At 45.0% G+C, this 24130-nt stretch overlaps 3 protein-coding genes across 3 annotated transcripts; all 3 read left to right on the top strand.

The window, feature by feature from the left end:
- Window positions 1-5736: 5736 nt before the first annotated feature.
- On the top strand, window positions 5737-7354 carry LOC101760771 (putative F-box protein At1g47790). The gene is made up of 2 exons (XM_004958964.2): window positions 5737-5826; window positions 5922-7354. The coding sequence occupies exon 2, from the start codon at window positions 5937-5939 to the stop codon at window positions 7179-7181; it is 1245 nt and encodes a 414-aa protein (XP_004959021.1). The 5' UTR covers window positions 5737-5826; window positions 5922-5936; the 3' UTR covers window positions 7182-7354.
- Window positions 7355-10788: 3434 nt separating this feature from the next.
- On the top strand, window positions 10789-12900 carry LOC101756963 (putative F-box protein At1g19160). The gene is made up of 2 exons (XM_004955651.2): window positions 10789-10927; window positions 11018-12900. The coding sequence occupies exon 2, from the start codon at window positions 11034-11036 to the stop codon at window positions 12267-12269; it is 1236 nt and encodes a 411-aa protein (XP_004955708.1). The 5' UTR covers window positions 10789-10927; window positions 11018-11033; the 3' UTR covers window positions 12270-12900.
- A 9251-nt stretch (window positions 12901-22151) lies between these two features.
- Window positions 22152-24130, top strand: LOC111256452. The gene is made up of 2 exons (XM_022824625.1): window positions 22152-22386; window positions 22492-24130. Exons 1-2 carry the CDS (start codon window positions 22312-22314, stop codon window positions 23881-23883), a joined length of 1467 nt encoding a protein of 488 aa, XP_022680360.1. The 5' UTR covers window positions 22152-22311; the 3' UTR covers window positions 23884-24130.

The raw sequence follows: 24130 nt of genomic DNA, 5'->3' as shown, positions 1-24130 counted from the left end.
GAATTTATCCTTTTCTTTTTGCAACGAGTCTTGCATTGTGAGAATTACGAGGAGACATTAGAAAGAGTCTCTAATTAGTAATACTAGCAATTTTGCCCGTACATTGCAATAGGATTCATTACACACCCTAACCCAATAAATATGTTACCAAACGTAGAAAATTTTAAGAAATAATAATAATCAAAATAGTAGTGCAAATCATTCCTTTGCTCTTAACCTATAAAATCCTAAAATCAGCAAATACATGGACTTTAGCCCTATTATTCATATACAATTTGGATTTCAAATACCCAATTATTATTTTATCCTCCGTATGTTTGTCTACATATCAAAATTCCAAATCTGAGCTCTTGCTCAAATTCTCAAACCCTAAATCAATTTCAAGTGGTATTTAGAAAAACACTAATTCATATATTTTTATTGTATGAAAAATTCTTTCAATGGTTTACGATATTATTTTCTGACTCCATGAATTAATTATATTATTTTCTAATTTTTTTCCTAAAATGAATAGATACCAACTTTATTTTGCATGTTATATTTGTTTGGCTTCTGACTAGCCCATCTAATACATAACCGCCTAGTATATACTCCCTCCGTTCCAAATTGCAAGTCATTCCAAGAATCTTGGAGAGTCAAAGCATCTCAAGTGTGACCAAAATTATAGAGAAAAATATAAAGATTTATGACATCAAATAGATATACTATGAAAATATAATTGATAAAGAATCTAATGATACTTAGTTGACATCATAAATATTATTATATTATCATATAAATTTGGTCAAACTTGAGATACTTTGACTCTCCAAGATTCTTGGAATAACTTACAATTTGGAACGGAGGGAGTAGATTACTAACCTACGGGAAGATACGTATCAACATATGGATGATGTCATATACGGATATAAAGACACAAATTATGCGACTGGTTTTTTTATTCTTGATTGATAAGCATGTGAGTTCATTTGGATTTGATGGAGCCCACGAGTTGCTTAACCAATGCATCAAATTAGTCTGGCTTGCTAATTTTGCTGGTGGACAGCTTTCCTTAGAGCCGCGTGCGTGTGCCGCTGCTACGGAACCAGCAGCCTGTGACTTGTGTTGTGACTTGTGAGCCGCCCGCATGGGCCTAGCCCAACTGAATGCCACAACATTATTGCATGGGACTCGGACGCGGGAGCCGGCTCAGTATTAACGACCGTGGGAGTTTGTGCTGAGCACTTCCGTTTTTTCTTTGGGATTCTTCGGTTTTTCACGCGATTCTACACGGTTTATATTACGGAATTCCTAACCAACACTCGAGTAATTTTCGTTTCGCTTTGTCAATCGATTTTTTTTGTGCATGTTGCATGTGTGCACGGCAGCCGCTTGCCTCATTGGCCCGCTGGCCCGCTAGTCCTGCTGCCTGCAAGAACCTTCCGCTCATGGGCTCTCTACCTGACCGAGAACAAGCGGCCCATGCCTTTAGGCGGGACGAAAGAAGAGGCTGGATCTCGGGTTAATTGCAGTAAAATTTAGAAAGTTTTTTTCAAAATTGTTAAGAACTATTCTAGTAACTTTTATTCAAGAACTGCGTGTTGATTATGAAAAAATTGAGAATTTTTTTGTAAAACAACCACGACGATAGGATTATACTAGCAAATATGCCCGTACATTGCAACAGGAAACAAACACCAAGTCCAATAGATATAGCTTGAAATCCAAACGATCACATCAATTTTTCATAAACTGCAGATTAGCCTAAAACACTACTACAGATTGAGCTATCACTGCCGGCCTGCAACCGTCATCACCGTCTAAGGTCGGCAGTGATGACTTTGGTATAAGCATCTCAAAAAACAAAAAGAAAAAAGAAAAAAAATACCGTCCGCCAGCATCGTCACCGCGGTCGCTGACGCAGCTTGCATCCCGCGACCCATCCGCCGCAGCCTGCAACCCACGCACGCCGTCACCGTCGCGACCTGCTGCTCGTGCCTGCCGTTGCCGCCACCGCATCCTGCACTGACATGCCGGGGAGCTCTGGCCGAGCTCCCGCTGCTGGAGGCCCACCACACCCGGCATCGCGTCCCCCAGAGCTCCCGCCGCCGAGTCCCTGGATCTCCAACCGCCACGCCCCCCGAGCTCCCGCCGCCAAAATCTGCAAGCACTACAACGTATAGCCATTAGAGTTCAGAATAGACCGATCATGAAATGCGGATGAAACCGCACAATGGACGTAATAGACATGATTAGAGGTACGAAAATGCGAGAAAGACTTGAGCATTGATATCCCTGGAACTATCATGGTCATGCCATTCAACACAAACGCAATCTATTTTGCAGAGAAACAGACAGCTGCCAAAAGACTTGTGTAGTGAAAATCAAGCTGGCTACTCATGGCATGGCTGTAATGGATACCAGGCATATGTTCACTCAGGCACTGAGAAGAAAATGTTCAGAGCCAAGGTCTAAAACTGGCAAAGTAATCAATTACAGGGTTTTTGTCTACACAATATCAACATAGCAATGACATATTTAGTTGTGTTTGAGTACTAATGTAAGACTTGGAATTTAATAACCTCCACTTATTTGATTGCAACATCTCATAATCATAGTGGGAGAATCACCAAGATAGGTTAGTGAAATCAAGAATGGAGAATTCCCAAACTAAAATTAAACTTTTTTCAAGGAACAGAGGTATGTGTCCAGCGAGCTGAAGGAACAGAGGCATGTACCTTCTTCATGAGGTGGATCAGATTGCTGTAACACCTAAAGAACACATGCATGCCCATCTCAACATGGTCTCCTTGCCTATCAACAAATGAGCCAACCTTGGCGCTAATAAATGGCCAGCAACCTTGTCAGGAGATTTCATCCAAGCATCTGAACCCTTGAGTATGGTATAGTACTACTTGACAAACCTCCCAAAACTCACCCCCTAATCACCAGCATCCCAAATAATGTACATTAACCAGGAAAATAATTTTTAAATATGCATGCTTACAGTAAACCAAATCTGGCAGAGGACCCAGACGATAAAGATTCTACATTTTTTTCTTCCATCCAACCTCTCTAGAACCTAGATAGACAAAGAAAATAAAAGGATGGGCCAAGTGAATTTAACATAGCCTTGCTTGAATGAAATTGTTTTTTATAATGAAGTTGAATACCCACACTGGTGCCAAATTAGTTTAGCTAGCAGGCAAATTCTAGCGGTGCCCTCTACGTGGATAAATCAAAAGAACAGCTAGTAAAATATTGGGGGCTCTGGAAGCACCAGCATGAAGTGGTGTTCTGGAATTTACTCCGCTCCCATCAACACTTGAGGTGACCTCCAGAAAATAAGCAACGCTTTGGTTCTCCCACATGAAGCATGCTCGGGCAAGTTGTTGCTGAGAATGGTGCCAAATATTAGGTGTGCGGCATATAAGAATCATATTAAAAAAAATCAAACTCCAATGTGGGTAATTACGTCAAGCATCTGATGTGCGACCCCAATAACATACCTGCACATGTTGCGCCGCCACAGTAGGTTGTTGATCCATCTCCATCCTCTTAATCGGCAAGACGGAATCTCTGAAGGCTGAATCATTCTAGCATTTTAACAAACGGATGTACTAGCGCCCGGACGTTCGATAATTTATTTTTATTGGACGCTCCGTCGCAACATTGAACAATAACTATCAAAACATCAAAAATCAACACTTGCAACATGAAAACATGCACTAAAAATAGTTTTGGAACTCATGCACGCCATCCATCTCATTATAGGATAAAAAATCCCTAGCGCAACATCTTATCATGTTTCACACAACATTCATTAGAAGATAAATTTGCAACACCTTTACGTGCATGAAACATCTCGAATCGCTTCGTGCAACATTCAAAACAGACACATTGCAACAATAAAAATCACAAGTTGCAACATCTCGAATAGAAACAATCTTGCGATCTCAGCCAAATCAAGTATTGCAACAACAAAAAAGCATCTCTTACAATATTGCAACAAAAAAGCATCTCTTACATCATTGCAACAACGAAAGAAGAAGAGGCCAAAACAAAGAAAACAACCATATGCAACATCGTGAACAAGTTGGTGCAACACCCGATTGCTAGCAAGTCGGACTGTTGCAAACAGATGAAACATCAAAAGCCAACTGTTGCAACATCCAAAAATCTCTACTGCAACACCAGGAGATACCTATCGCAACATGGAGCCGTTAGTAGGTGCGAGCTTTTACTGCTCCGGTTCACTACGACGTTGAGCATCACGCGGAGGAGACGGAGCCCACTCAGATCCACGACGACCAGCCAGTGGGACAACCGTCCGGCGCAGCCACCGGTGTCGCCTTCGTCGCCGAGAAGCCTCCAAGGGTGGGAGGAAGGCGCGGTGTGATGGGGTCGTAGATGCAGAGGTCGGCACGCTCCACGAACAGGGCACTACGGTGGAGGACGAGGAGGCCGCCGCAGGACTCCATGGGCGTGTACCTGTCAAAACACATATGACGCGAACGCCCGCCACGGCCGCCGCGCGACCTCCGCGTGGTGCCGCATTTGGTGCTCGTCAAGGCTCTGTTCATGGAGGAAGAGCGGCGCCGCAGGGCTGGTAGGCAGCGGAGATCCGGGACCTAACACCAAGGAGCAGTGCTGGCTTGACACATTCAACACGACCGAGGCGGTTGCCATCGTCTACAACCACGCCGCTGCGACTGATTGAGGAAGAAGGATGTTTGATTTTTTCTAAGATCAATCGGTGGAAGGTGGGACCTAGGGGTAGTAGAAAATGAGTGGATGAGAATGAAAGTATGTATCTGTTCAAGGTGGGACCTAGGGGCAGTAGAAAATGAGTGGATGAGAATGAAAGCATGTGTCCTGAACGGTGGAAGGTGGGACCTAGAATGTCCGATTTTTCAAGTCCTCTCCGGACGTCAGGTTCCTAGCGTTTCCGTTTAACAAACACTTCGTTGGCATGTTGCTGGCTGCAAGGAGGAACACAGACAAACAAACCTGCTAGGGAGGAGGAGGCTTATCGCCCCCGCACCCTCGTCGCGTCCCACCACAGCAAGCCTCCTCCCCGTGTCGCCACTCGCACGCCCGGCCCCGTCGTCACTACAGCCGCACTCCAGCAGCCTCGCCACGCGCCACCGGTTCGGCAACAACCCTGCACCAGTAGCCTCATCTCCGCCACCGCCTGCTGCCGAGCAGCCGAGGCCATGCTGTGTTAGGCGTCGGAGCTGGAGACCGCAATCCCGCATCACATCGACTGCCAGCGGCCCACGCCGTGCGCCCCTGCCCCGGTGCGCCTCCCCACTTGGATGGGCGCCGCCGTGACCCACGCTCGCTGCTGCCACACCCCATGGACGGGTGCCGTCGCCGTACACCACACCAGCGCTGTGCGGGGCCCCGAGACATGGAGCGCCGCCACCGCGGGCCAGGCCTCCGGCCGCCACCGCGCGAGATCCAGCGGCCGACGGCCAACGCGCGTGCCACCTGCAGTGGACCTGTCCTGCGCTCGTCCCTCGCGGCCGAGGAAGACGTGGTCGACAATCAGCGCTGGCCAAGTCGAGTCCGCCCCACGCCCTCACTCTGTCCCGCGCCGCACCGAGTTTCAATGACCAACCCCCTCGTCGACCGGGCCACGCCACTATAGCCGGGCCGATACAGGCTGGGCCAGTATGGGCTCGTGCCAGGCCGAGTCAGGCCGCCTGTTTGGCCATGTATAGCACTAGTGCAGGTGCTAGGGTTTAGGTTAGGAAAAATCCCCCAAATTCCTAACTCGATTTCGCTTCCTCGTCTTTCTTCCTCGGCACCTGTCACCGTCGGCGTCGTCGATCCCAGCGGCTGGTAAGCTCCCTCCCGCCTCCCCCTTTCCGTACGTTCCTACCTAGCGTTGCACACGCATCTCACTCGCATCTTTGGCTCGGTCCCCTGCTTCGCAGATCGCCCTCGGTGCCATGGCCTGCTCCAAGAGGTCCAGCACGGCGGTGACGGCCGGGCTCCCCGACGACCCGCTCGTGGAGATCCTCTCCCGCGTCCCCGCCAAATCCCTCTGCCGGTTCAAGTGCGTGTCCAAAGCCTGGCGCGACCTCATCACCGACCCCATCCACCGTAAGAAGCTCCCGCAAGCCATGGAAGGGCTCTTCTTCATGGAGAGCTGGATCTGGTGCGCCGGCGCCGGCTGCGAGGAGGAGCAATTCAGTTTCGTGGACCTGACGGCGAGATCAGTGCCTCTGGAAATCGACCCCTGCTTCTCCTTCCTGACAGAAATGCCCGGGCTTCGGGTGCTCGCCCTCCACGATTCCTGCAACGGGCTCCTTCTTTTCGAGCACCGCTCGGATTTGGACTCAAATGACGTGTTGGGCTTTATCGTGTGCAACCCGACCACAAAGCAATGGGTGGCTGTGCCCACTTGTGGCTGTCCTCCACCGTCTTCTTATGACAGGCACATCTACTTGGCTTTTGACCCGGCCATATCTTCTCACTTCCACTTGGTCCAGTTCCATAGGGAGGATGATGAGGATGAAGAGGAGTGGGAGAGTCATGAGCCTGTGATGTCGGTGCACGCCTACTCATCTGAATCTGGGATTTGGAGTCACAGCCAAACTGACTGGGACGAACATGACAGGCAAGGGTTGAAAGGTTGGCACCAGCCTTGTTTTGAAACTTATGAGGGTCCTCGCCATGCCTTTGTTAATGGCATGCTGCATTTGATGATTTGGGACGAGGATTTGGATCAAGATCAGGTACTTGTTGTAGATGTAAAAGGAAAGACACAAAGGGTGATTCCAGTGCCAACGGTGGGAGTGGTGGGTGAAGGGGTCTGGCGTCTTCAACATAGCGATTATATTGCTCAATCCCAAGGGCGCCTGCATTACTTCAGTGAAGTGTCGGATCTTTACTCTGAACAGGGGTATCAAATGTGGGTTCTTCAGGATTATGATTTGCAAGAATGGGTGTTCAAGCACCATGTTAGCTGTTTGAAGCTTGGAGAAACAAGATGCATAGAGCGTGTGGTTGCGATTCACCAAAATTGCAATGTGGTTTTCTTTCTTCAGAACCGTAAACTGATAGCATATGACATGGAAAGTAAGGAAGTGAGTGTTTTTGCCACTTCTGATAACCAAATTTTGCATCGGTCTATCGCTGCACCTTATGTTCCCTGTTTCTCAGAGTCACCGGTGCTCACAAATAAGCACTGAAAGTAAGAGCAGCTAGCAAATTGGTTAATAGATCTAGTAGATGTAGGTGATATGTTCTGTCTGTGCTTGGATGTATTCCTTATCATGCTGCTGGTCTAATATAACTGCAAGCCAGTTGAGATGTTTGTTATGTACCTGTATGTATGATAGTTATGTTAATATAATAAATGATAGATGCCCTAGTTGCACAGTTTATGATTTGTGGTCCAGCTGGTTTTGCAATTTTGCATGAAAGAACTGTTCCAGCTTCCGATGAAAAGGGTAATTCTCCCGGAGTAGCATGATGTTGGAGCAGCCTGGAGGGTCCGCAGTTTTTCGGTACAGATACCAGGTAAGCGTGCAGATAGAAAATAAGTGTTAGTTTAACTTTTGCAATATCTCGCTATTCTGTAATGTAACTTCACACCTGTACCTGTGTGACTATGATACTGGTGACATTTATGAATCTTATAATTTTCTTTCTGCTTCTACAATCATGTTATGATATACTCCTCATAGTAGAGAAAGCTGACTTTTTGAATGACCAATACTGATTATTTAGTAGAAATGTATTGGAGAAACAAAAGGCTGATGGTATATATATTTCCTGCTTCCAGATTTCGGAAGTTGATATGTTGCAAATTTGAAGTGGCGACAGTGATGGGATTTGATGATGAACTCGATGTAACAGATGGGGGCAGCTGATGCGATTCTTGTATCTAGTTCTGCAATGAAGCAGAATCTGTGGATTACAGTGTCGGCAAATAGGATTGCTCAAATAGTACTAATGGCTGTTAGAGTGATTGTTGGAAGGGACAATGGACCATCAGGTAAGCAACCTAATGTTATGGAGGGAGAGATAGAAGAGATTCAAGATGATGGAAGCTTCAAAACGAAGACGTCATTGGAGGAAATCTATGTGCTGGAGGTAATATCTTTACCTTACCTTTGGAGAAAAAGTAAACACTTTCAGGTGTTATGTGTGGTGCTATAACTTACCTCTCTAATAGGTAGTTGTTTTTCTAGTTTCACTTTCCTTTAATCCACTATAAGATGTTGAAGCAATAACCATGTGGCAAATTTTATTATTCGAACTATCAGACTCTATATCTGAAATGGCTTTACATGCTGTCATCATACTTTTAATCCGGGACTCTGCTAACACATTATTTCTCACAATGTTCGAGAAATCGTTTTTAAACGTACGTTTAATCGCGCTTAAGCGCTAGACGGACCCCAGCGCGTCGAGTAGGGGGCCTATGCGCCAATAAAAACGCTGGGCGCGCGGTAGATGAGGGGCTGGCGTCTAGGTCACATCCCTTTTCGCGCCGCTCGCTGCTTCTCGCGCCGCCGCCTAGATTCCTCGGGTCGCCGCCGGCTACGAGGGGCGCGAGTAGAAGCCGACGCGGCACCCTCCCGGTGAAATAGAGGAAACCGGAGTGAAGAGGAGGTCGCTGGCTGTCGATTTTGCTAATCTCTGATGTGGGATGGTGGTCGGCGGCGAGCAATCGGCAGCGACGGCGGCGCCGTCCTGCACGGAGTAGAGCGGCGAGGAGGAGGAGTTGCGGCGGCGGCGGCGTGGAATTGAAGGGGTATGTACGCCAGCAGTTGGATTGAAGGGGTCAGGAGAGCTTAGGGCAAGTGCTGGGCTAGCTGGGCCGCAAAACAGCAGGCCTACGGCCCATCTCTTCCTAATTTGCTTCCTCTTTTTCTTTTATCTTCTCTATTAAACCAGTGAATTTCTATTTTTGCCACTTGTAAATCCAAAAATTAGTATACATTATGGAAAAAATAATAAATTCGCAAACGCTTAATCGCGTTTAATCTACGTTTACTCAGTCTAGGCGCTTAATCGCGTTTAATCTAGTACAATTGTGATTCCAGGTGGGGAGCTGGTTGAGCTCCTCCCAAGATGTTCAGAAATACTTGATCTGCAGCTGGAGCTTGCTGAGAGCTATCAGATGCTTGCTGAATCCTTCGAAACTGACTCCAATTTGGGGCTACATATTCTTACGGTGAAAATAACCAACAGGATTTGAGTAAAGGCAATCAAGGATCGAAGCCCACCAATCAAACCAGATTAGATTTCATCATCAGTGAGAACAGCAGCGGCTCCAGCTTCTCTCCCTTGTTCTTGCTTTGTACCGTGCTGTAAATAGTGTTGGATGTTGAATCAAAAGAGCAAAGCTAACTACAATTGCCGCCCATTTATTCTGGAATAGAGTCCATTCAGTTTCAATGTCCAGCGTTAGGTTTCATTTCAGTTTGGATGCAATATTGTTGTGTTAGAAAACAATATCTACTAGCTTTCATCTCTGTTTGGATACCGTATTGTTGTGTCAGGAGACAATGCCTACAGCGTTCAGAGTATTATACAAGTTGCATATTGGTTTCTTCATGCAAAATAGTACGTGTTTATATAACTAAAATATGTCCTAAGAGCATATAAAAATGTATCTCGCAAAAGAATAGGCAACAGCTTCTCCAATTCATGACTCGTTTTTAAATACAATTGTCAGGCCAGCCACATTTTAAGGTAACAAGTGTGAAAATTAGGAGCTCCCAGTGATCTTAATTGACACGATATTCTTTCAAATAACCTAAATTTTATATTGTTTCTTTTCTGATTATTAATCTATAAGGGTGGGACTATTTGTAACGAAAATACACTTATTACAGTGTTTTGGGGCAAATGTATGGTAGTAATACACTTGCAGCTTTTCATTTTGCCCAAGAGGTTGGTTGATCAATTGGGAGCAACAATACAATCAAGCTCGACTAACCGTGCAATATGAGTGGGAACAAGAGGCCGATAGCTCTATGTACAGTTCTTCAGCTTGACGCTGAGTTGTTTGCTAATTTTGAAACAACATGCATAAATTCTTTTTTTTTCATTTGATCCGTGAAGCTAGTATCCGCATGCACAAATGGAAAAGAAACACATTTTTCAAATCTTTCGAAATTCTCACAAGGTAGTCTCGACTCTCGAGATTCTGGCCTCTTGGGGGGCTGAGAAGGCCAAATTCGTCCTCAATTTGATCGATAGAAATAATTGGGCCCGATTCGCTCAAAGAAAAAAAATAAGAATTGGGCCTAATTAGCAGCTGAGCCACACACACAAGAAGCCCATGATGACGACAGGATTTCTTTTGGGCCCATTCCTTCATGTGCCAGGCCTAGCCCAAATTTCAGGCCCAGCACAAAATTAAATTCTACTGGACACACGAAGCACACCAATCATCTGAAGTGTACAGCCCCATCTCTCTGTTTTTTTTTATCACTGACTTTTCAATACTGATATTCCTAAGTTATGCAGTGTTCTAGTATTGTTTTCAATAGTAGAATGCAACGAGAGTACGAGACACAAAATGCTCGTTGCGACGTTGCATTTGTATTCCCTGTCTCCAGAGTCCAGATCTCATAAGCTGCAGAAGTAGCTAAGGTGACAGGAGCCGAAGAAACCGGATGCAGAAGCCGGTGATGCCTAAACAATAAAGCAGGGGCGACGACAGGAAGTGGAAAACAATGCGGCCCAGCCGGCAGGCGCCAGGCCCGGCCCAGATATACGGCCCAGCAGCCAGCCTCCTATTGCCCCTCACGTGGCCACCATATCCCTATCAGAGTCCCACTTGCTCGCTCCACCGTCCACAAAAATCTCGCGCAGAAAGATTCCCCGATCCCTCACTCGATTTGGCTTCCTCTGTTCTTCCTCGGCGCCGCCTGACGCCGACGCTGCCGCCGTCGATCCCGGCCATCTCCGGCGGCTGGTAAGCCCCCTTCGCCTCCCCGTAACCGTGGTTTTCTCTGTATCGCGCGCGCACTCCCTCAGATCTCCATCTCGACCCCCCACTTCGCAGATCGACTTCGATTGCTATGGACCGCCCCGAGGGGAGCGGGAGCGCGAGCGCGAGCGCGGTGGGCGACATCCCCGAAGGGCCCCTGGTGGAGATCCTCTCCCGCGTCCCTGGCAAGTCCGTCTGCCGGTTCGAGTGCGTGTCCAAGGCCTGGCTCGGCCTCATTGCCGACAACCGGAAGAAGCTCCGGCAAGCCATGCAAGGACTCTTCTACAGGACGCTCGAGTACCCGGAGGGCTACGACATTACCGCTTTTGAACTGTACGATTTGGAGTATATTTACAGTTTCATCGACCTGACAACGAGATCCGTGCCTCTGGACATCGACCCTGGCTTCTCCTTCCTGACGGAACTGCCTGAGATCCAGTGCCTCGTCTCCCGGAATTCCTGCAACGGGCTTATCCTCTTCGAGAACCGCCACAAGATATACTCCTTACCTCAAAGCACATTGGGCTATATTGTGTGCAACCCAACCACAAAGCAATGGGTAGCTGTGCCCACTTGCGGCTCTACTGCATCGTTTACCTACACCTATTTGGCCTTCGATCCGGCCGTATCATCTCACTTCCACTTGGTCCACTTCAAGGTGGGCTCCAACGACCGGTTGGTTTCAGTGAACATTTACTCCTCAGAAACCGGGACCTGGAGTCGCAACCAAATTGACGAACAAGAAGAGCTAGGACAATCGGAAGGATGGCGTGATTATCAGGTCAGACTATGTATGAGTGGGGGTGTTGGCACTGAGGGTTCTCGGTGCGCCTTTGTTAATGGCTTCCTGCATTTGGTGGTTTGGGACTCTGGTCAACCTAAGGTACTTGCTGTAGATTTACAAGGCAAGGCACGGAGGATGATCACACTGCCACAGGTGGCTTATTCACCTGGGTGTTATCTTGGTCAATCCCAAGGGCTCCTGCATTACACGACTCAAGGATTTTCAGATGCTCATCAGGAGAGGTACCAACTGCGTATCTGGGTTCTTCAGGATTATGATACACAAGAATGGGTGTTGAAGGACACTCTCGAGCTCTCTGGAGAAAATTGCATAGGCAACATGTGGGGCTTTTTTGTATTTAACATTCATCAAGATTGCAATGTGGTTTTCTTTACAAAGTCGGGGCGTGAATTAATGTCCTACGACATGTGCCGTAAGGAAGTGAGTGTTATTGCCACTTTTGAAGGTCGAAATCATCTGACTGATGCTTTTCAGTATGTTCCCTATTTCTCAAAATTGCCAGCCCTCACAAATAACCACTGAAAGTGCAAGCAAAGTATGGAGCAGCTAGCAGTTAAACCTTGTAGGCTTAGGAAATATGTGACCTCTTCACTCTTGGACATGGCTATGGGTGTATGACTCCATATGTACCCCAATTCTCAGAGTTGTCTGCTCTTGAAAAATAAGACTCTTGTGGGCTATTTATCTGGACATTCAGCAGAAATCAGATCTTCGATGTGGTTGCTGTTCATCAAGATTGCAATGAGGTTTTCTTTGTTCAGATCTCAAACAGTAAACTGATAAGTGATAACATATGACATGGACCGTAAGGATGGTGTTTTTGCCACTTATGAAGATCAAGATTTGTATCATTTTGTTGCTCTTGCATTCCCTATGTCTCAGTCACCGGCGCTCACAAATCATTACTGAAAGTGTGTGCTCCAAGTATGGAACAACTAGCAACTTGGTTAAGCCTAGTAAATTTAGGTGATATGCTGTCTGTGCTTGGATTTATTTCGTTTCATGCTTTTGTATAATTACTACTGCATGACTGCATCCCATTTGAGATGTTCCTGTTATGTATCGCTACCGATGCGTTGTATTAATGAATGAAGTTGCCCAAGCTGCACAATTTTTGATTTTGTTGTTTAAATTATATCCTTCAAATCTCCCAGTTGTCTCTCCAGACTGCCTACCTATTCCGTGGCTTTAGTGTTGTGCAATTATGAACTGTGAATTTATTTCTTTGATCTTGTGTATTTATTTATGCTGAGTGAAAAAAATTATCTTCTGTCTGATGCAACTGGTGTTATTATGGAAAAGGTCTAAATTGAAGGCTTACGGTAACAATAGAAGCTGCCTAATTTTTTTAGTAAAATTAAAGGTACATAGTTGATGATTCTTCATGATATAGCTAGTTCCATTTTGAAATGAGATTTATTTACATTGCTCAAGCATACCAAAACAAGCATCTGACAAAACTTTGTCAAATACCTTGACAGCATCTGTCTTGAAGCAACAATCCATCTCTATTTTTGTTTAGTTTCAGTCGTAGTGCTCTAGGTCGTCAACCTTTAGAGCCTGCCCATAAATCACCAGTCTCTCATCTATGTGACTATGTCTCAGTTAATCTTCAGTAAAGAGAAGCTTCCGCCTAGTCCTCCAGTTGTCAAGCTTGTACAGTTCTGTCCACAGCGGTGTGTAAACTGTAAATAGTTTGAATGTTAAAGAATGAAAATAACAAAGATCACGGGAAGAGACGGGGGTATAATTCGTCGGATTTGTAGTTTGGGGGGGGGGGGGGGGGGGGGGGTGTTTGAATTTTAGACCACGGGAAGAGATGGGTAAGATATATCGCGTGCAACCCGGCCACGAAGCAGTGGGAGACCGTGCCCACCTGCAGCTGTTGTCTGCCAATAGAAGATTGTTCACAATGGTATACCTTTTTGGCTTTCGATCCGGCTGTTTCTTCTCATTTTCACTTGATCCACTTCTGGAAAGAGGGCTTGGATGTGGACACGGGGCCTTTGGAGGATCAGGTATTTGTGCTTCCGGTGTGCGCCTACTCGTCTGAGACTAGGACATGGAGTCAAAGCCAAACTGACTGGAATGAACAAGGACAATTGGAAGGATGGCGTCAGGGCATATATGCGCCCTCAGCATGCCTATGTTAATGGCACCCTGCATTTGATTGTTATAGATCAAGATCGAGGTGAAATAGTTATTGATGTACAAGACACAAAGGATAATCACAGTGCCAGCTGTGGCAGAGGGGAGGCGCTGGGAATTTACTGGTTATGTTGGTCAATCCCAAGGGCGCCTGCATTACATCAATCAAGATTGTGATGCTCATGACCCTGAACAGAGCTATGAATTGTCCATCTGGATCCTTCAGGATTATGAATGGCTGTTGAAGGACACTGTGAGCTTTCTGAAGCTCTTTGAAAAAAAAGAGTTGCACAAGTGATAGATCGTACTCCGTGGTTGCCATTCATCCAGATTGCAATGTGGTTTTCTTTCTTAAGCCCTTCAACCAACTAATAGCGTATGACATGGACCGTAAGGAAGTGAGTATTGTTGCCACTTTTGAAAATCAAATGCGGAAGGAGAGAATTGCTCCTTATGTCCCCTATTTTGCAGAGTCACCGATGCTCACAAATAAGCACTGAAAGTGTATGCTCTAACCATGGAGCAGCTAGCAACTTGGTCAGATTGTAGTGAACTTAGGTGAAACGTTCTGTCTCTGCTTAGATGTATTCCTTATGCTTTTGGTGAACCGAAACCATGCTGAGACATTCATGTAATGGAATGTATCACATATGGTTCTTGGATATATTCCATCTATTTGGTCTAATTAATACTGCATGTGTGCTGAGACGTTCATGTAAATATGCAATTCATCTTTTCGTATTCTAGTTGCATCAATGACTGCAGTTGCCCTGTTGAACAGTAGAGATTTCAGGCGTTGATGTTATATGCTTCAATGCTGCCTTTTTGTGTTTCCAGAATGATAATTATCTTACATAAGCCTTCTTTTTTTGTGGCCGCTCTAACGAGCACTTATATACTGTGACATCTGTTTCTTTGGTCCTGTGTAATTAGTTATGCCGAGCGAATGAATTACCTTCCGTATGTTGCAAACGGTGCATATTATGGAACGGTTCCAAATTGAAGGCTCACAGTAACATCAAAAGCTAGAGCCAAATTTTTGTATGTGTGCTGCTGAACAATTACTTGAACCTTGTTACTGGAGATTTAGTCTAGAGCTTAGCTTGCTTGTAGATATTGATTGCTTGGGTCTATTTTAGCACTTGCAAGTGCTGTTGAGACTACTATATATTTGTTTTCACTAATAGGACATGAAAAAGATGCCTTTGTTCCATTTTAAATGATACTCTGTTACCACTTAACAGTCTGAAGCTCTGGTACAGTACAGACAGTAGCAGTGCTCAACTATACTGCTCCAAACCTCTGCCATAAAAACTTAAACAAAATTCAGCAGATACCATCTTAGTGCTCCAGATCTTCAAGCCTGCAACTTGGTTGCAAGTGACGGTGACCCAACTGGATTTGCATGAAAGAATGTATACTGATGTTGGACCAGCCTGATGTTGAAAGACATCTGTTTCTACATTTCCATGTAACTTGAAGAACAAATGTATTATATTTAGCTATAGCCAATAGTCTTTTACATCAATAGATCGTTGAGCTTGTGTTTTCACCTTAACTTATGGCCTGTCTGAATAAGTGGGTCTCGGATTCAAATCTCTATTGAAGTAATTCAAGAAAAACTCCTGGAACTTGTCAAGAGCTACGAGCCAGTGCTTGAATTGACTCCAATTTGCGGTTGCAGGTTCTTCCTGTGAAAAAAAAGATCTAGCACATTCATCCAGTTTGGCAGGTCGGGACAGGTATAATGATGGTTCTGTGGTGACTGGTGATGTGATTTCGTGGGGAACTGGGGATTCAAAAGTGTTTAGTTGGGATGCCCCTGCCTATTATCTTTTAACATGAAGATGGATGCCATATGTAACTTATCAGCAGAAAACTGAATGTTGTAAATTGTAATCTAGTTTGTTCTACCTGACTGCATAATTGTGAAACTGCTCGTCTATTTTTATAATTTGGGATAAGACTGCTCAATTGATAATTTCGACGGTGATTTTGGTTAAGCAAGAAATCCAAGCCCGGAAGATCTCTAGTCCGTGTGTACGCATAACCAGGTAAGTGCTCAGATAGAAAACGTTAGTGTTAGTTTTACTTTTGTTGTAGCCGGCAATTATGTAACATTGTAACTTGACAGTTGAGCTGATCTTTCCTGCACAGCGTTGATACTGGTTACATTTATGAATCTTATGATTTTATTTCTGCTTCTTCGATCATGCTTATGAATTATGCTATACCTCAATGAAGAGAAAAGTGCCTTTTCAGTGCTGATTAATTTGTTGAAATAAAAAATCTGAGGCATATCTATTTCCCATTTCCAGATTTCAAAAGCAGATATATTGAAAGTTTGCAGGTAGCTTGGACGATAGGATTTGATGACGAACAAGATGTAATAATATGACATTGGAGCAGCCGTTGTGATCCATTCGTCAGGTTCTGAAGTGAAGCAGAATTTTTGTATTCATGAAGCCAAATACCATAAGCTTCCATTTTTGTTAAGATCATTGCATGATCCATTCATTTGTGCTGTCTACTGCATACTTCTGTTTTATATCGTAAATAGGAGGCAAATACGCTGCCTCAAATGAATTGTTGTTGGGAGGGACCATGCAGCACCATGACGTAAGCAACTAAGGTATTGGAGGGAGAGATGAGAGATTGAAGATGACGCTTCAGTCGTAGCTGAGGAGATGTTAAATAAGGATAATTCTTTTCCTGGCATTGCTATTTTGCACAATCTCTTATATTTGCCACGGTCAATGACGTAGCTCTTGTTTTAGGCTCTACAGCCAAAGCTTTTGAAGAAGTTTTCTTTTGAAGTTTTTTTCACGAGTCCTAAAGTAGATGTTCTTCTCCTGGTCATTCTGTGTTTGTTCAAGGGGAGCTGGATTTCTTTTCTTATTTAGCCAGGGTTTTGGAGCCGGCAAAAAGGGGTCCACACAACTCATGCGCCTGGTTTTATGAAACATGGTCAGATGATTTTAAATATAAAACGTGTTTTCAGAATTGCACATTATCTAAGTAAATAGAGCATAGTGTCCATAGAATTAAAATGATGCTCACTTAAGAAAGATGACAAATTATACAAAGTTGAAAAAATAAGGGTAAAATCATAATTACACTTCAAAGCAGGGGTAAAAACATAGATGCCCCATGTTGTTTATACAAGGAAGAAAAATCTATAGTCGCTGTGTACACAACGTGATGAGATGGGAACATGGGATGTTGGCTTTACTCTTGTTGTAGCCCTCAGTTTAGTAATCTAACACATTATGCTATCTGTCAGTCTCTTCTTGCTAAATTTCATGGGAGATTTAGCTTCTAAATTTTCCTAACAATCAGAAATACCCTGCTGTCAATCCAGTACATTGTAATTCCAGGTCAGTTGATCTCCTCCCAGGATGTTCAGAAATAGTTTCCGGGAACTGACTCAATTCGAGGTTACATGTTGAAAATAGCAAAAAAGATAGTTCAGAAACACAGAAGAAATAGTTGCACCGAACTGACTCCAATTTGATGTAACCTTACATGGCAGTTTTTTTTCTCTGTAAGTTGCGAATGTCAATTGTCGCCGTGAGCGACACACAGAAGAAAGGCTAGCTGTCTGTTTGGCTTCATTTGTGTTTGAAGAAGAGTAGACAACAATTTCCTTTTTGAGAAAGAAAAGATAACAATTGGTCCATCATGTCGAGAAAATTTTAGCTCATAGAGGCTGTTTGGTTTTAGCCCCCGCCTGCCCTGCCAAACTTTGGCTCGCCAAATATTTGGCGGAGGATTTTATTTATGAACACTCCAATGCCGTCGTTGTCCACCTAGCACAATGCACATATTAGCAATGTACTTATTTGATTTCTTTGGAAGAAAATTAGGGGGGAAAATAAAATCTAGGATGTAATCTGAAGAAAAAAAATCTGTTAGTCTGATCTAGATAGTTGTTTTTTAAAGATGATTTGGCCTGGGAACCATTTTTTGTTTTTGGAGAGAGAAGGCTAGGAGGAACCTTTTTTTTTTCTTGAGAGAGAACCACTAGGAATTGTTGAGAACGTTGCAGTCAGTTTCGAGCCCCAATTCAGCCCAGAACAAGCCCAAGCCCAGGACGGTCAGCCACTCTACTCAGTCCGCGACAGTCCCACTCCCACCCAAATCTGAGCTCTATCCGCCGCCGCTCCTCGCCGGCGAGAGCCAACCACCCTCCGGCGCCGCCGCAATCCCGTCAATCCCCACCCTCCCCGGCGGTGGGTCTCGAGATCCCTCCCTCCAGGCGCGAAGATGGATTGCCCCAAGAGGCGCTGCGCGGTGACCGGGCTCCCCGACGACCCGGAGTCCGTACATTGATACGCTGGGCTATGTTGTGTGCAATCCGGCCAAGGAGGAATGGGTGGCCGTGCCCAGCTCCGGCTGGTTTTACTCGGATCCATCGCTTGAAGATGAGGAGGACAATGATAGGTGCATATGTGCGCACACCTCTCTGATCTTCGACCCAGCGGTCTCCTCGCACTTCAGATTGCTCCAGTTCTTGCAGAAAGCTAGTATTCTGAACGAGGTAGGTTTGCGAAGACACGCAGGGTCATGAGCTGGCCATGGAGTCATGGTAGTAGTTGGTCCGAACCTGCATTTGTCGGTCAATCCCAAGGGTGTCTCTATTGCATCAGTGAACACATAAAAGGCAACTCTGCACAGATCACCATCTGGGTTCTTGAGGACTACGATAAAGAAAAATGGGTCATGAAGCACCATGTGAGCTCTTTGCAGCTCTTTGGAAGTGTCAAATGGCTTGTCCACTTTGACTACATTGTGGTTGCCATTCATCCAGATCGTGATTTAATTTTCATTTCTCACCGGGGCCAAAAGCTGATATCTTATAACGTGGATAGCAAGGAAGTAAATGCTCTCAGCACACTCAGAGGCGGCTGCGAGTGGATTATTCCGTATGTCCCTTATTTTTCAGAATCATCAGTGCTTTCAAATAAACTCTGAAAGTGTTGCTTGTGGGGATGTAGTGATGTACTGGATGTTCAACAGGAATTTCATGTCCAGGTATAGAGAAAGTATCAATTTTGGAAAATCTTCTAGAGTTATGACATGCATATGCTGCTGCCTTAATGTATTCCTTCATGCTTTTGGTCCAAGTATCTGTTCAAGCCAGTTGATTCTCGTAATAAAATATTGTAAGTCATTTGGGACATAGATGCAGGCTTGCTTTACATTACACATGGAAGCTTTTATGCTGAATGAATAAATGTAGCTTCCAGATTGGCAAACTGAATGCTCTACCTCAAAATCTGCCTAGTTGATCACATGGTATTCCCATGTATGGTTCTGAACAATAACTGGAAACTTGTAAGAGGATATCTTGGCATAGAGCAGAGCTTCTTGTGTACTCCGATCGCAGATTATTAGTATTTATTATATGCTGTTGAAGTCAACTGTATTGTATTTAGCTATAGAAGATTGTTCTCTTTTTCTTTCCAGCTATCAACAATTTGAAAACCAGTCATACAAGTTTATATGTTTGTTCCCTACTGTGTGGCACTGTGCCCTTCTGATAACTCTGGTGCAGTAAACCGTACAAGTTTGAAGCACAGAAGATGGATAGGTGACTGTGTTAGGAAAGGTCTTGGTGATCCTTAGAGATCCTGTATACAGCACCCACATTTTTACGAAGAACATATGGTGTTGATACAGTGTCATCAGAAGCTTACTTTGAAGATGGCAGTTATAGGAAACAGACAAAAGGCAAGTTCTTGCCATCAGATACTATGTACATAATTCTTAGTTCATCATCATTATATTTTGTACAATTTCAAGCATTGATCTTCAGGAAAATATTCTTGGCAAAGTTTTCTGTTATAAACGTGAACATGTGGAATGACAGTATAACTTCACTCGACTTGGTATACTATGTGACAACTGTGATCTTAATATTGTTAAGCCTTAAAATAAAACGAGCAACAACTTTTCGTAAACTTTATTTTCTGCTTATTTTCACATTGCTATATTTGCTTCTTGCGATAATGTGATTGTTGTACCCTGCGACTCGCAGATGGAGCTTGTAAGCTAGGGTAGTTGGATCTTACAATCTTACATTTTGATGGAAGTAATCCCTGCCCCTGTGTTCATTATCAGTTAGTTCAGTCAGTGTCATTTGTTTTCAGAGCCATTCAGTTAGTTCAGTTCAGAGTTAGCTGGTTAGCTGGTTCGGTCAGAGTCTGTTAGAGTTTGTTAGAAAGTCCTAGTCTTCAGGATAGTGTTAGCTGGGTTAAATTGCTCTCATCCACAAGACGTGCTCCTGGTTGTTAGGGGCCACTAGCCAGTAGCCATCAGCTGTTAAAGCCTTGTATTACCCTCTATAAATAACAGAGCAACATAATCAGAAAAGCTGCCATTGCAGCACAAAATTCTTGCGTGTGTTCTTGAGTTCGGTGAGTTGAGAGCTTGCACATTTTACTCTCTACATACGCAGGGGACTTGGCTTGCAACTCATCCCAAGATGTTCAGAAGTAGTTTCTCGGCCTCTGGAGCTGCTCGATAGCTAGCAGCCCAGCAGCAACTCAGAGAGAGCCTGAAACATTGGGAACTGACAAGGTGTGGAGATAGAAAACGCAGCGTATTGTTTTTTTTTTACTTATTACACCTGAATTGATGTTACCTGCATAGCATTCACAGTACAGGTTAATTAGTTTTCTGCTTTCTTCAATCTTTAATATGAAGTGAAGTCATTATCTGGCTTGATTTTACATGATTGTTGAATGTTGATCCGTTTTACTGTGTAAATATATTCCTGTTGCTCGAATATTTTGAAGTGTGAACCAAATTTTGCTTCATCACATAAATGGGCTGCGTGGGTGGGCTGTTATACACATCGAGCCCATTTTTATTCGCTTCATGGATCCAATGGTGGGTGGGCCCAATAGACCTTAGTCCACCCACGACCGCGTCTCGTTTCTTTCTTGTGCGCGGTGACATGGTAGCCGAAAAGGTAGTCTCAGTGTCTATTTGGATATCCTGTATTAAAGTTTAACGAGTGTTAAAGTGTTAAAGTTTTAACACTCTCAAATAGAGTACTAAAGTTTAACATATTAGGGTGTTTGGATGGTGTGTTAAACTTTAACAACTTTAGTGGGAGACTCCATTGCCCCCTCATTTATGACCGGTGGAGAGAGAGGGAGGAGAGATAAGAGGGCAATGGTGGGAAAAAATCGAGAGGAGATCCCTTTTAACAAGTTTAACAATTTTTAACGCCCCTTTAAGGTGTTTATGAAATTGGGGGTGTTAAACTTTAACACATTCCTTTTAACGCGTGTGTTTGGGAGGCAATGTGATAAAAAGGTGTTGAAAGTGGGGTGTTAAACTTTAACACCCCTTCCAACTTCCAACTAGGGCCTCAGATTTGGAAATGTTCAATGTTTATACAACAATTGGAGAAATTTGGTGGTCATAACTACGAATCTGTTGGATTCCAATCATGTGCCGTCATATACAAAAGTTAAAGCCAACTAGCTAGCCTTTCCTCGATGCCAATTCGCCTCCAATGATTCCATCACAGCATCACTTCGTGATGTTCTTTCCCTCAATGAAAGAAGTGTATTGGATAAGGTCTTTGGAGGCTAGCAGTTGTTTCTTTAGGTTACTTCAGGTAAACGCTTCCTGTTCTTGCGATTGCCTTGCAAGATGCAAGCGCGAATGGAAATCGTCTCGCAAGAGCAACTCCAACAAACTATTTACTTTTAATACTCTATCCAAGTCTCCATATATCAAGTCTTCATATTGAGTTGCTCCCTCCAACAGACTATCAATTTTTCACTTTTCAGATCCCAATAACTAGTTTCTTCTCTAAAAATCTACACTCTCCATCCACTCCAATAGCTTCTCTATTTCGCACTACAACAGACTCTCCATTTCACACTCTTCATTTTGCACATTTGGCAAGTCAAACCCGCTTGCCAAGTTTGGAGAGTGTGGGAGAGTATTTGGCAAGCCAGATGGAATAGCCATCTGGATAGCAACTCTGTTGGATCGTGATTTTTTACAGCCAAATTTTAGCTTGGAGAGGGAGGCAAGGCTGTTGGGGTTGCTTTGAAATAGAAGCTGGGCTCAGTGACTAGTTTGGGGCCATGAGGCTATTCCATTTCCAGGCCCAGGCTCAGGCCCAGCAGCATATTTTGCAAAACGCACCCCCAAAAAGCCCAGGTTCTTCCAAACGTACCCATCCGTCCCCGTTCCCCTGCCCAGTCTCCAGTGCCGCTCACTTCCCCCAATCTCTGTCTCGGAGAGCAGAGTAGAAAGCACGAGAGGTGCGTGGCTAGGGTTTAGAAATCTCCCTACTTCCGGAGGCGATCTCGCCATTCCTCTCCTTCCTCGGGGGCGCGGCCACCACCCGCCGTCCAGGTTGGTCTCGTCCTACGGCGGCGCCGGCCGGATGGCTCTACAGGCGACGGAGCAAGGGAGCCGCCCACCTGCCAGCGACGCCGACACCGACCCTGCGCGGCGGCCGGTACGCTCCTCCCGCCTCTCCCCACTCGCTGCGTTTTCCCCTTCTCTCTCGCTCCCTCAATCTCGTGTCGCGTGCGCATCAGCTCACGTATCCTCCCCTCTGCAGCTTGGTCCCGGTGGCATGGGCGGCTCCAAGAGGGCCGCGGTGGCCGGCCTCCCCGACGACGCCCTGGTGGAGATCCTCTCGCGCCTCCCCGCCAAGTTCCTCTGCCGATCCAAGTGCGTCTCCAAGGCCTGGTGCGACCTCATCGCTGACCGCCTCCGCTGCAGGAAGCTCCCCCTCACGCTAGAAGGCTTCTTCTATGGCTGCGTATACGAATCCTGCAATGAGGACCGCGACGATCTGTCCAGTGATAGTTGGGACGAAAGCGGCAGTGAGGGCAACGATGATGATGGCAGTGAGGATGACAAGGAAGGCGGCAGTGCGAACAACGGCAAAGGTGGCAGTGAGGACGGTGATGAAGGTGGCGAATGCAAGGGTGAGAAGTCGTCCTGCCACGCCTGTGGGCATTTCATAAACCTGTTGGGGAGATCTGTGCCTCTCGTCGACCCTTCATTCTCTGTCCTGAGGAAGCAACCTGGGATTAAGAATTTCACCCTCTTAGATTCCTGCAATGGGCTTCTCCTCTTTGGGCAGGCATGGTGTTCCAGATTCAGTGCTACAACAAGCTATATTGTGTATAACCCTGCCACTGAACATTGGGTGCCCGTGCCAAGCTCCGGCTTCTCATCGAATCCACTGGAATACGGTGAAGACTGTGATGACGATGTTGAGGAATCATGTGTATTGACTTGTTTGATTTTTGACCCAGCCATCTCCTCACACTTCCAGTTGATTGAGTTCTGCCATAATCCGGGAGTTGCTTTGGTGCTAGCCTACTCGTCTGAAACTGAGAGATGGGGTGACAGACCAAGGGAACGGCGGCGATGGAAAAAGGGAGGTAAATGGGATTTGCATAAAACCATGTCATCCATGAGAGGTAGCACATTTTTCAACAAAATGCTGCATTTGATCGTCAGCCCCTACTCTATTGGCCCTGAGCTGATAGCTGCTATTGATGGGAAAGGGAAGACACGTAAGGTCATCCAATGGGTAGAGAATCGTGGTTTTCCTGTCTTTGTGGGTCAATCCAAAGGGCTCTTGCATTGCTTGAGTGTGAGCGGGCATCCAGATGGCGATTCTTGCCATATGACTGAGCTATCCATTTGGGTCCTTGAGGACTATGATGCAGAAGAGTGGAACCTGAAGCACACAGTGAGCTTCTTGGAGCTGTTTGGGAAAAAGAGTTGCCAGTTTGGATCTGACTACAATGTGACCACCATTCATCCAGATCAGAATTTGGTTTTCTTTATTCAGCATTGGGACTATAAATTGATATCATATGATATGGATCGTAAGGAAGTGTGTGCTCTCCGCACTGTTGGATGTGACTATGGGATTATTACTCCTTATGCTCCATATTTCTCCGAGACGCCGGTGCTCTCAAAGAAGCACTGAAACTGCTACTTGGTGAAGTCTGATATTCTGAACATGGTTAGCTATGTAATTCCTACCAACTTGGCAGCTTGGATAAATCTGCTTGAATTATATCATAGGCTTTGTTGGTGCTTGGATATATTTATTTTCATTTTTTTAGTCCAATTAACACTGCTAGCCAGTTGTTTTTATGTGTGTAAGCTAGCTTCATATGCTAGTTGTCTCAATGATTGTACTTCAGAATCATAATCATTGGATCTTTTTTTTT

Source organism: Setaria italica, chromosome II (genome assembly GCF_000263155.2).
Source record: "Setaria italica strain Yugu1 chromosome II, Setaria_italica_v2.0, whole genome shotgun sequence".
NCBI classification, from domain to species: domain Eukaryota; kingdom Viridiplantae; phylum Streptophyta; class Magnoliopsida; order Poales; family Poaceae; genus Setaria; species Setaria italica.
The sequence above is the reverse complement of the archived record's forward strand: the minus strand, read 5'-3'. Positions and strand labels throughout refer to the sequence as shown.

Bases quoted from the DNA above. Each gene is read 5' to 3' on its own strand.
- LOC111256452 (XM_022824625.1), top strand. From the start codon at position 22,312: ATGGCTCTACAGGCGACGGAGCAAGGGAGCCGCCCACCTGCCAGCGAC. The intron at 22,387-22,491 runs GTACGCTCCTCC...TCCCCTCTGCAG, and splicing joins CCGACCCTGCGCGGCGGCCG to CTTGGTCCCGGTGGCATGGG.
- LOC101756963 (XM_004955651.2), top strand. From the start codon at position 11,034: ATGGACCGCCCCGAGGGGAGCGGGAGCGCGAGCGCGAGCGCGGTGGGC.
- LOC101760771 (XM_004958964.2), top strand. From the start codon at position 5,937: ATGGCCTGCTCCAAGAGGTCCAGCACGGCGGTGACGGCCGGGCTCCCC.